Source organism: Tenrec ecaudatus, chromosome 7, assembly GCF_050624435.1.
Source record: "Tenrec ecaudatus isolate mTenEca1 chromosome 7, mTenEca1.hap1, whole genome shotgun sequence".
NCBI lineage: Eukaryota > Metazoa > Chordata > Mammalia > Afrosoricida > Tenrecidae > Tenrec > Tenrec ecaudatus.
Window position 1 is genome coordinate 148,934,644 of NC_134536.1, and position 13,020 is coordinate 148,947,663.

Here is a 13,020-nt window from a genome sequence, read left to right on the forward strand (position 1 = left end):
TTCCCCCAGATCCTGGATGCTTCCTCCCCCCAACTACCATGATCCGAATTCTACCTTGCAGGGCTGGATAGGACAGAGGCTGTACACTGGTACATATGAGGGTTGGAGGTACAGGGAATCCAGGGTGGATGATACCTTCAGGACCAAGGGTGTGAGGGGCGATGCTGGGAGAGTGGAGGGTGAGTGGGTTGGAAAGGGGGAACTGATTACAAGGATCCACATGTGACCTCCTCCCTGGGAGAGGGACGGCAGAGAAGGGGGGGAGGGGGGCTCCGGATAGGGCAAGATATGACAAAATAACGAGGTATAAATTACCAAGGGCATATGAGGGAGGGGGGAATGGGGAGGGAGGGGGGGGGAAGAGGACCTGATGCAAGGGGCTTAAGTGGAGAGCAAATGCCTTGAGAATGATTGGGGCAGGGAATGTATGGATGTGCTTTATACAATTGATGTATGTATATGTATGGATTGTGGTAAGAGTTGTTTGAGTCCCTAATAAAATGTAAAAGAAGAAAAGAGAAAAAAATGATTAGGGCAAAGACTGTACAGATGTGCTTTATACAATTGATGTATGTATATGTATGAACTGTGAAAAGAATTGTATCAGCCCCAATAAATTGTTAAAATAAAAAAATTTTTTTAAAAAAAAGAAAATGATGATGGCGGCATATGTGCAAATGTGTTCGACACATTGGAGGAATGTATGGATTGTGATAAGAGATGTAAGATCCTCAATAAAAGTATTTAAAAATATTTTTAAAAAAAAAGATCTACTATTGACAAAACTTAAAAGAGTCCCTTATAACTTATCTTCCAGCAAGCTTTGTAATACCAAGAAGTCCTAGTGGGCTCCAAATTAAGCTGCTAACCACAAGGTCAGCCCTATGGAAGAAAAATGAGGCTCTATACTTCCATAAAAGGCTAGTTTCAGAAACCCACATGTACAGTTCTACCCTGTCCTATCAGGTGGCTATGAGTCAAAATTGATTTAATGAGTGAATCTCGTTGAATGTTATGTGTACCAAACTTTCCTCTTTTTCATATCTCTACTGCAGCTGTTTGCTTATTCTTCGTGTCCAAGTCCTACTGGGGAATGGGAAACATCAAGTGTTAAATCTTACTGAAGTTAGAATATCTTTATTTTCTCTGCTCAATGTACTGACCTACCTATGTACTACAATCCAACTCTAGTTTCACAGAACTATTTGAAGAGACAGGAGGGAGAAGAAACATTCTTATAAATATTTGGGATAAGCCTAACCAAGCTTTGCCTTTAATGCAATTCTAACCTGCCGCAAAAGGATCTGTATTGCAATTTCTTTATGTTATACTGAGAACTCTGAATCACTAGTGTTCATGAAAGGGAGGAACGAGGAAAGCAGGTAGAGAGCACTATAGTAGCAACAGGGGGTACAAGACAAAGACGTGGGGACTGGCAAAGTGAGAGACCAGGTTTTGGATAAAGAATGGGGGACTTGCAGTACAGCACCAATGAAATATACAACTTTCCTCTAGTTCTTTAACGTTTACTCACCACCCACTATCATGATCCCAGTTCTACCTTACCAAGGTCAGTGTAAGACATGAAAAATAATAATTTATAAATTATCAAGGGTTCATGAGGGAGAAAAGGGGAGGAGGAAATGAGGAGCTAACACCAAGGGCTGAAGTAGAAAGAAAATGTTTTGAGAATGATGATGGCAACAAGTGGAAAAATATGTTTGATACAATCGATGTATGTATGGTGATGAGTTGTACGAGGCCCCAAAAAAATGATTACAAAAGAGAAAGTGGGACTAAAGAGGTTTTTTTTTCTTGCCATGTAAGATTTCAAATCCAGTGTTACTTGGCCTATTTTTCCAAGAGAAGCCAAAAATCTGAATTTTTATGTAAAATCTCCCTTTTAAAACACAACTGCTTTGTTAATTTTTATAAAAACATTTTATATACCAAATAAAACATATTTGTAGGCCAAATTCAATCACAGTACTACCATTTTTACCTCATGTAGACACTATGCACAAGTCAAGTGAAGTAACTAGTAATACACACTACCAGTTTAAAAACAGTAGGCATAAGCAAATTTAAATCAGATATCAAGCCCAACTTATTAGTCATGCTCAGAGGCCTCCATTTCTTCCTGGGTAGAGGGAAGAACAAATGACTAAAACCCTGTGAGGTAGTTACTTTATTGTGCCAACGGGGCCGATAAACACATGTGGGATTAATTGAAGGGTGGAGAGCTAAATGACTTGGTGAGCCTTGCCCTTCTACTTATCAGGTCTCTTGCTTTCTGATGGTCGGACTGCGGTACAGCGACCTTAGCCAGTTCCCTGCTTCAACTGACAGGCTCACTTCCTGCAAGACATCCCCAAAGAGAAGCCACATGGGCCTACCCTGATGCAGCCCAGGGTGCTGGAGCACCTGTGTGGAGATGCCTGCCAGCAGTGAGATGCTTTCACATTCACTAACTTGGCTTTCCTCCTGCAGTTGGCATCATTGTGTCTGTTTTGTGAGATGGAGGAGGATTTTGTGGATTGGTGTTGGACATATGGGTTGATGGGTTAATGTTGGACTTGTGGGCTTGGGCAGCACAGGGTTGGGATGTTTTCTTGAAGTGCACTTAATCTTTACATAAAACCTCTCTTACACATAAGTTTCTGTGGATTTGCTTCTCTAAAGTTCCCAGACTAACACACCCTGCTATTGATATCTACTAGGCTTCCATATAGCCACCTGGCATAGTGGTTACAAGTTGGGCTGCTAACTGCAAGGTCAGCATTTTGAAACTACCAGCCACTCCTTAGGAGAAAGATGGGGCTTTCTACACCCATAAAGATTAATAGTCTCAGACAGGAGCAAATGAAGGGAGAGGAAAAGAGAGTGAAACACATCCTGGCCCACCAAGCCCTGAGGCAAATATTCCCGCGCAGAGCAGCCAAAGCACAGAGAGGACCATAAGGCCAGCACCACTACAAGACACAACGCCCTTCACTGACACATAGCGCTACAGGAACACTGAAGACACAGTGCGGGAATTGTGTCTGATCTGACTCGACCACAATGAGGTGAAACACTGAGAGAGTGCAATAGAACAGCAAGGGCAACAGAGCAATGAAGTCCCCAAGGAATACCAAAAAGAGACTCTCGGGCCAGGGTGTGGCACCCCATCAGACTCAACCAAAAAACACTCCTAAAGGTCAATAAACAGACCTTGAACTGTTTACAGGCTTTTCTTTTTTTTGTCCTCGGATTTGCTGTTGTAGTTTTCTTTTGTTGCTTTGTTTTCCTCTGTCTTATTTTTTGTGCATATTATTATCTCTGGAGGGCTATCTAGATAAGGTAGGTGGGATAAACAATCTGGAGGAGAAAACAAGGAGACCAAACAGTTCTGGGGGGACATGGGAGAGGAGGCGGCAAGGAAAAGGAAGTGGGTGCTAACAACCCCAGGGACAAGAGAACAACAAGTGATCCAAAATCAAAGCAATGAAGGTGTAGGAGGCCTGGTAGGGCTTGATCAAGGGCAATGTAATTGAGAGGAATCACTGAAACCCAAATGAAGGCTGAACATCATAGTGGGACAAAAGGAAAGTAAAAGGAAATAGAGGAAAGAACTAGGAGGCAAAGGGTATCTATAGACTCCTCTTGCAGCCGCAGCTCCAAAGGCCAATGTTTCCTGCTCTCCGGCTCAGGCTCAGGCTCAGTCTCGCCATGGCTTCCTACAGCTATCGCCAGTCTTCCTCCGCCTCGTCCTTCGGGGGCATGGGCGGCGGCTCCATGCTCTTCTTACACGCGCTCAGCATCCATGGGGGCTCTGGTGGCCGCGACGTGTCCGTGTCGTACACTCGCCTCGTGTCCTCGTCCTCCTCCGGGGGCTACGGCGGTGGCTATGCGAGCTACCTGTCCACATCCGACGGCCTCCTCTCCGGCAACGAGAAGATCACCATGCAGAACCTCAACGACCGCCTGGCCTCCTACCTGGACAAGGTGCACGCCCTGGAGGAGGTCAACACCGACCTGGAGGTGAAGATCCATGACTGGTACCAGAAGCAGGGCCCGGGCCTCGCCCGCGACTACAGCCACTACTACAAGACCATCGAGGGGCTGCAGAACCAGATTCTCGGTGCCAGCATCCAGAACTCCAAGGTTGTGCTGCAGATTGACAATGCCCGCCTGGTGGCGGATGACTTCCGCACCAAGTTCGAGACCGAGCAGGCCCTGCGTGTGAGCGTGGAGGCGGACATCAACGGGCTGCGCCATGTGCTGGACAAGCTGACGCTGGCCCGCGCCGACCTGGAGATGCAGATCGAAGGGCTGAAGGAGGAGCTGGCCTTCCTGAAGAAGAACCACGAGGAGGAAATCAGTGTCTTGAAGGCCCAGGTGGGGGGCCAAGTCAGTGTGGAGGTGGATTCTACACCAGGCATCGACCTGGCCAAGATCCTGAACGACATGAGGAGCCAGTACAAGATCATGGCCGAGAAGAACCGGAAGGATGCTGAAGCATGGTTCATCAAGCAGACTGAGGAGCTGAAAGTGGAGGTCGATGGCCACACACAGAAACTCCAGGTCAGCAAGACGGAGGTAACTGACCTGCGGTGGACGCTCCAGAGCCTGGAGATTGAGTTGCAGTCACAGCTGAGCATGAAAGCCGCCCTGGAAAGCACCCTGGCAGAGACGGAGGCGCGCTATGGAACCCATCTGGCGCAGATCCAGGTGATGATCAGTAGCATGGAGGCCCAGCTGAGCAACGTGTGCTCCAACATGGAGCAGCAGAACCAGGAGTACCAGCTGCTCTTGGGCATCAAGTCGCGGCTGGAGCAGGAGATCGCCACCTATCGCAGTAGGCTCGAGGGCCAGGATGCTCACTACAAGGACCTGCCCACCACCAGGGAGCTCTGAGTCCTGGGCTTCCTGCTCTTCTGCAGAGGCCCCCGTACCAAGCGGTGGGACCCTTACCCCTGTCTCTTCCCCCAGAACGTCCAATAAAACTATGGCATGGTTAAAAAAAAGGGTATCTATAGAGGTCTAAATACAGGCATGTACAAATATATGTAAACATATTTATATATGACAATAGGGAAATAGATCTACATGCATTTATTTATAGGTTTCGTATTAAGGTAGCAGATGGACATTGGGCCTCTACTCAAGAACTGCCTCAATGTAAGAACACTTTGTTCTACTAAACTGGCATTCCATGATGCTCACCTTCCCAACATGATTGCTGAAGACAAATGGGTGCATAAGCAAATGTGGTGAAGAAAGCTGATGGAGCCCAGCAATCAAAAGATATAGTGTCTAGGGTCTTAAAGACTTGAAGGTAAACAAGCGGCCATCTAGCTGAGAAGCGACAAAGCCCACATGGATGTAGCACACCAGCCTGTGCAATCATGAGGTTTTGATAGGATCAGGTATAAGCCATCAAAGAACAAAAAAATCATATCATTGAGAATGAGGGTAAGTGCAGGGGAGACCCAAAGCCCATCTATAGGCAATTGGACATCCCCTTACAGAAGGGTCACGGGGAGGAGACGAAGCCAGTCAGGGTGCATTATAGCACCAATGAAACATACAACTTTCTTCTAGTTCTTTAATGGTTCCTCCCCACCACTATCATGATCCCAATACTACCTTACAAATTCGGCTAGACCAGAGGATGCAAACTGGTATAGAACAGAGCTGGAAACACAGGGAAATCAGGACAGATAAACCCCTCAGGACCAATAATGAGAGTAGATACCAGGAGGGGAAGGGGAAGGTAGGGGAGAAAGGGGAACCAATCACAAGGATCTACATATAACCCCCTCCCACGGGGATGGACAACAGAAAAGTCGGTAAAAGGAGACATGTAAGACATAAAAAAAATAATAATTTATAAATTATCAAGGGTTCATGAGAGAGGGTGGGGAGGGAAAGAATCAGGAGCTGATACCAAGGACTCAAGTGGAAAGCAAATGTTTTGAGAATGATGATGGCAACAAATGTACAAATGTGCTTGACACAATGGATGGAGTTGAATAAGCCCCCAATAAAATGTTTTTTAAAAAAGATTTTAGTCTTGGAAACCCACGGGTATTTCTACCCTGTCCTATTAGGTCAGCATCAACTCAACAGCAGTGAAGATTTGGGGTTTTTTAAAAGATTTCATCATCATAATCCTCCAATTGCCAATAATGTAGAATGGCAATATTAAAGTTGTAATTTCTATTTGTACCAAGGCTTCTTAACCTTAGCCAGATAATTTTCTATGGCAGGAGGTGTCTTATACACTTTAGAGTGTTTAGCAGCATCCTTGACATCTACCTCCTGGATACCAGTAGCCATTTGGTTTTTGGTGTTTTTTTTTTACCAGTAGCCATTTATGGTAACCAAAAATGTGTCGAGATTTCCAAAGGTCCCCTCAGGGCAAATCACACTGGGGGAGGTCACTGGTTTATCTACACAATACTTAATGGTGGATGGTAAACAAGTGTACTCTTGTTTCCATTAACATTATTCACCAGCTGTTTCTTGCCCACTTAACTTCCCTAAATTCTTCTGTCCACTCTGAAGGATTTGTGTAACATAATGTGGTCTTGCAAAATCTAAGTACCCACCCCCTCCATTCCAAGTTCCATCGCTGCAGGACCTTAGTATTCTTATTTATACTTTGGTACCAACACTGGTGCTGGTTGGTAGGAAGTACTCAGTATTCATGTAGTAAAAGCAGAAAAACCCGTTTCCAAACTGTGTGTCTCAGCATCCTTGACTAATCTGGGCACCCCAAATACCCTAACAGCTGGCTTTTTAATATTTTAAATCATTTTACTGGGGGCTTACACAACTCTTATCACAATCCATACATACATCCATTGTGTCAAGCACATCATCATTCTCAAAACATTTGCTGCCCACTTAAGTCCTTGGTATGAGCTCATTTTTCTCCCTCCTTCCCCTCTCCCCCTCCCTCGTGAACCCTTGATAATTTATAAATTATTTTTTGTCATGTTTTACACTGTCCGACGACTCCCTCCCTTCACCCACTTTTCTGTTGTCCGACCCTCAGGGAGGTTATATACAAATCCTTATAATCGGTTCCCCCTCTTTCTACCCCACCTTCCCTCCACCCTCCGGTATCGCCACTCTCACCACTGGTCCTGAAGGGATCATCCACCCTGGATTCCCTGTGTTTCCAGTTCCTATCTGTACTCGTGTACATCCTCTAGTCCAGTCAGATTTGTAAGGCAGGATTTGGGTCACGACAGTGGGGGGAGGAAGCACTTAAGAATTACAGGAAAGTTGTGTTTCATCGTTGCTACACTGCACCCTGACTGGCTCGTCTCCTCCCCGCGATCCTTCTGTAAGAGAATGTCCCGTTACCTACAGATGGACTTTGGGTCCCCACTCCACACTCCCCCCTCATTCACAATGATATAACAGCTGGCTTTCTTAACCTCGCTGTAAACAGAGAGCAAAGACTCGGCTGTGAGAGGCCTCCTCGTGTCTCCCCAGAAATCCCACATTAAAAGCAAAAAAAAAAAAGGAAAAAGTCAACTCTAGTTAAGCAGCAGCGGAGGAGAGGGCAGAATCCGAACAAAGCCAGTGTCTACCTGTCAGACGCATCCGCGTCGTCGAACTGCCCCGGGACTATCCGGCTCATCACGAGCCGCCGGTAGTCCATGACGCGCCGTTGGCGAGTCCGCAGAAAACCGATGGCCGCGCAGCCTACGCTGGAAGGCAATCGACGCGGAGATGGCTTCACGCACCGCCGATCCAATGACCTCTCCGTGGATCCTCACCTCTAACGCCACCCAAGCGACCCTAAGGCCAACGGCGCGTGACACGTGCTGCGGGACAGCGCAGGAGCCACTGCCTGGGCACCCGGAGCCACTCTGACCGGAAGTCCCGCCCAGACCGGAAGCCCGGTCAGACCGGAAGCCCGTGTCTGGAAACGCACCTTCCAACCGGAAGTCCCTCCTTATCCCGTACTTCATTGGAGAAGTTTGCTCCCGGTGCGGTCGGAGAATGACACCCGGGCGAGTGTGATGAACCAGCAGCTGCCTGCCCAGTGGTGTCGCACTTTGTCTTGTCCTGCAGATACGCGGGTTGATCGATCTTGGAGGTTTTACCCGCAGAGCTTTATGGGTGGTGCTGCTCGCGGAGACCAGGCCGGAGGCCATTGGAGTCCGACGGGCGCCTCACCTGGACGAGATTGGCGGGGTCCAGCGGACGTCACAACAGGCTTGCTCCCACGCGCCTAGATCCCAACTGCTATTTTTTTTTTTTAATCATTCGTGAAAAACGGCGATAAGTATTCTCCCTCCCGCAAAACTCAGTGAGGAAGGAGGAAGTCCGAAATCCTTATTGTAAGCCCAAGAAACTGTATGGACCTGCAACACCTTTGCGACTTAAAAAGTTTAGTGCGATGTTTTGAAATAAAAATATAAGAGTTTTCAAGTTTATAGCAGAGTACTATGGTTGAAGAGAACGCTTAGATTCAAAACCTTAGAATTTCGCTAGTAACACCAATGACACTTCTTTTAAAATTTAAAGCCTATCTCAGAACAGCTTTAAAATGCCTTTGGGATACCCACATATTTAGATAAATGCTTTTAAATCTAATGAGAGTAGTGAAAAGGACAAATCAGAGATGGGAAAAATAAATTTAAAAATATATAATAAAAGTAAATTGGTTGTCTGCAGTGCCAGGTGAATGGTGAACAAAATGCTAAGTGTAATTAAGGGTTCTGGGTTCACAAAAATTTTACGGTACATGATCCTTTCCTATTTTACATTTGGAAAAGAAGAGAAAAAATTTTCAGGTCTTCTTCCCCACAAGCCAGAAGCTTTAATGTGCATCGAAATTAGGCAGAAGGTAGGCATAAAGTTGGATGGTTAATCAGTCCTGATTAGATTACTTGCCTCATTGATTTTTATTCTTTACCATATGATGCAATAGGTTTGAAAACAACCTTCAACAAGTGGAGTGATTAATCCAGGCAAATAATTAGTGACTAGGTGAAAAGGATTTTATAGTAATAAATATTGGAGTGCAGAACTCATTCAATCAATATTTCTGGGCAACCCTGGTTTATTTGCTGTAGGTAGCATTGAATAAATAGACCACCCCACCCCCAAGGTGCTTAAATTCTGACACTTGAAAAATGGTTGAAGATGAGAACAATCAACATGTTGAATTATGAAGTACATATTGAGACTGAGATTTGAAAGAAATTTTAAAATTGGAAGAATAGTTGGGAAAGGTCATGCAAGGACAAATTACTAAAGTGATAGTAGAGTAAGAGGTCTTCCAATGAGCTGGAACAAGATAAGCTAGAATGAGTACTAGGTAGGTAAAGTGGGTTGATACGAAAGGCCTGGAAAGTAGAATAATAGGAATTTAAAGTGACCGAACATGCTTTCCATTCCTGGTCCCTGGTAGAGCAGAGAGTTCATGAGGAAATTTTGAAAGGAGAAACTGATAGCTAAATAGCCATGGATGATATTCAAATACCAAATCCTGTCAAGTTAATAGATGTGGAAGCATGCCAAAACAGTGTTTCAAAGTTTTCAAACTCAAGTGCCAGAGGATAGGAAAGTAAGGAGAGAAAACTGATTTTACAATGTTAGCTTTGAATTGATCGTGGGTTTTCAAAAGAGAAAGTACTAAGTAACTAGAAATACCATGTCTCGTGAAGTCTCATAAAGCCCTGGTGGTACAATTAAGCACACTGCTGTGATCAGAAGGCTGAGTTGGAATGTACCCAAATGTAATGTAGAAGAAGCCCTATCAACTCCCACAAAGATTGTAGCCTACAAAACCTGACCTGGAAGGTCTATTCACTTTGGGTCACCACAAGTCAAAATTCTACTCTGCTGCACCTAACAACAATAGATTAGTTACTCCACTCAAAGGGTTGTTTTCAAATCTATCGCATCATTTGATAAAGAATAAAAGTCAATGAAGCAAGTAAGCTAATCAGGACTGATAAATGATCCAACTTTATCCCTACCTTTTGCCCAAGGTCTAAGTACATAGAGTCTTTTTGATATTTTGATTAAAATAACTGAGATCCCCTCACTTTTTGGATTCTATGCTTTCTAGGAAATTACCTTTTATTTTACTCAATCACTGTGGGATAAAGTTGACTTCCCTAAAGATGTATAGCCCGGGAAATCCTATGGGGCAGTTTTACTTTGTCTTATAAGTTCACTAAGTCAAAATTCACTGGACAGTGGTGGGTTAGTTTGGGGATTTGTCCAAATCAATATTGACTGACATGGTATACTCAGACTAAAAATCTTCCCCAACTTGACAAATGACATTAAGCTTGGGGACTGTAAATGTTGCTATTTTAATGGGAAGGATGGGAAACGTAGCTCATAGCTCTTTGTATATACTACTGGAAGTTAAACTTGTTTTACTTTATTGTTAAGAGGTACCCCCATCATTCAACTTTTCAGAACAAGAACTATCAACAATTTTGGTCATTGACTTCAGATTCTATATAATTCAAAGTGGACACTTCTCAAGAAGATATTAGGAAGTATGTCAGAAGCAGATGTGAATATCAACAGTCTTTCTCAAGACTTAACTTCAACTTCTCCCTTGTGTGTGGAAATCAGTGGTACCATTTCAGACTTGCCTCAGGTATGCATTGTTCATATATTCTAGAAGCTGTAGATGCATTCAGGATCATATTAGCTTCCACATGAAAAATTTTTTTCAACAACAGGAGCAGTGAAAGACTCTACAGTGGAGGCAGAGAAGAGAGAATAGTCTGATTTCTCCAGTTCCATTAGTGTACAATGAAAGGTAGAATTTTAAAGATTGTTCAAAATGATCCTGTGATCAATAATTTTCTCACCTTATAAAGTCCCAAGAAAGCAGCCAGGGGACATAACCACAACAAATCAGCTACAGAGAATGAAAGTATAAGAGGCCTATTGCTTGAGCCAGCCCATCTTCCACTATATCAGTAGATATAGTGGAATATATATATTTGGTTCACATCATTCATCATGGCATTGAGAACACCTGCATGTAAATGACCCCATTCCTATTTCAGTAAATGCCCTAGTGTTCTTTCTCACAGAACACCTATTAACATCCCAAGATCTTCATGAATGTTGTTTATTTCAGTTATTAGCCAAGAATACAGAAAAATAGGTGGAATACATGTGGTTACACAGGAAGCAGTTATGGTTGAGTGGTAGACTTCTCACCTGTTAGATTCAGGATTCAAATTCAGGCAAGTACCATATATAGCCGTGTATAAGCAGAATTTTCCAGCACATTTTTAATACAGTTTTTGTGGTAAAATTAGGTGCCTTGGCTGGTACTGAGGTCGGCTTATATGCAAGTATATACGGTATACCTTAAGGCAATGGTTCTCTACCTTCCTAATACCATCTCCCTTTAACACAGTTCCTCATGTGGTGGTGACCCCCAACCATAAAATTATTTTCATTGCTACTTCATCACTGTCATTTTATTACTGTTATGAATTGGGCGACCCCTGTAAAAGGGGTCCCGAACCACAGGTTGAGAACTACTGCAGGGCAGCCACCATCCTGACTTAAGTGAAGGCTTAAGTTCTAATGTTGTATGTTGTTCTAAGGTTGAATGAGTTTCAATCGAACTTCCATTCTAAGGGTGATCTACAATGATCTTGAGGATGGTGAAGGACAGACCAGGCAGCATTTTGTTCCATTATGCAAGGAGTTCATGAGTTGGGGGCTAATTTAATGGCAACTAACAACAAAAGCAAGCCCTATGAAATTGCCTTACTATGAGTCAAAAAAGGTAAATGTGATTTCATATGGTTCACCTATAGGTTCATAGAGTTTTCTAGGAGCTATGTATGTGTAGGAATTAAAAATTTGAAATGTGATTTTTTGTTGGTTATTTTTAGCAATTCTACCTGTAAGAAGCATTCATAGAAGTATTTTTAGATCCATTCATAACTACTCCAAATATTAAAAGTAAACTAAATTTTCATCAATAGGGGATGAGTTAAATTATGATATGCATGTAGGAATGGACATCTAACCTTAAATATGTTAATACAACTACATTTTTTCCCATCAAAAAAAGATCACTTCGATTCTTACTCTGGGTAGTGGACTTTTGAAAGTATTTTTGTTTTTGTTGTTAACTTTATAATTATTTTTTAAAACTTTTCATTTAAAATTTTATTTTGACCATAGTATTACAGTTATTTAGCTTCCAATATATTAAGCACAAAATGTTTTTCTTTATGAAAAATAGACCAAAAGAGTCAAAATGCATATTTTAGTCAAAATAACAAAATTACAGATGATTTGACTTAAGAAATTATCTGAAATTCTATGAGTAGTGCAATGCCAAGAAGTTTTGTACCCCACCACCACCACCACCAGGGGGACGAACAACAGAAAGGTAGATGAAGGGAGACACCAGTGGTGGATGTAAGATATGACAGCAATAATAATTTATAATTTATCAAGGGGTCAGAGTGTAGGAAGGAGGGGAAAAGAGCTGATCCCAAGGGCTCAAATAGAAAGTAAATGTTTAGAAAATGATGATGGCAGCATATGTACAAATACACTTGATACAATTGAAGTATGGAATGTTATAAGATCCCCCCAATAAAATGATTAAAAAAAAGAAGTTGGTATAAGTACAACAATGATGAGGATTTTCAAAAATTTGTGGGGAAACTCCGGTATTTTTTCAGTTCCATTTCCCCTAACATTTTATTCTCTTCATGTGTGACAAATTTTATTTTTCAATTATCTTGTATATTTTTATTTAATTAAGAGAAATGGTCTGGATTTGCAAGTTGAAATAAAATTGTTATATAGATAATTTTGTTACTTTCAAGTAGGTCCAACAAGTAGAACAATACTTAGAAGTTTTATCAAATGGAGGTTTATAGTCAGCTTACTTCAATATTTTTATAGCATTATTTAGGTGCTCATACTTAATGATCTTGCCAATATTTTCTTAAACCTTTAATATATTTTCCTCACTGTCTTATTTCTATTACTAATTTACTT

The 13,020-nt window shown here is 42.6% G+C and overlaps 2 protein-coding genes and 1 pseudogene across 3 annotated transcripts in view; 2 read left to right on the forward strand and 1 right to left on the reverse strand.

The window, feature by feature from the left end:
- The window catches only part of RIOK1 (RIO kinase 1), a 37,389-nt gene extending 29,496 nt beyond the window's left edge, over nucleotides 1-7,893 (reverse strand). Inside the window, exon 1 of one of the 2 annotated variants that reach the window (XM_075555237.1) lies at nucleotides 7,590-7,893. In XM_075555237.1, the coding sequence (XP_075411352.1) occupies nucleotides 7,590-7,660 (71 nt within the window). In that variant the 5' untranslated portion in view covers nucleotides 7,661-7,893. The remainder of the gene's footprint in view (nucleotides 1-7,589) is intronic. The other variant, XM_075555238.1, reaches the window with a different exon arrangement.
- On the forward strand, nucleotides 3,712-4,899 carry LOC142452978 (keratin, type I cytoskeletal 19 pseudogene; annotated as a pseudogene).
- A 2,635-nt stretch (nucleotides 7,894-10,528) lies between the features above and the next one.
- CAGE1 (cancer antigen 1) overlaps nucleotides 10,529-13,020 on the forward strand; it is a 78,671-nt gene continuing 76,179 nt past the window's right edge. The window contains exon 1 of the mRNA XM_075553816.1: nucleotides 10,529-10,630. Within this exon, the coding sequence (XP_075409931.1) occupies nucleotides 10,529-10,630 (102 nt within the window). The remainder of the gene's footprint in view (nucleotides 10,631-13,020) is intronic.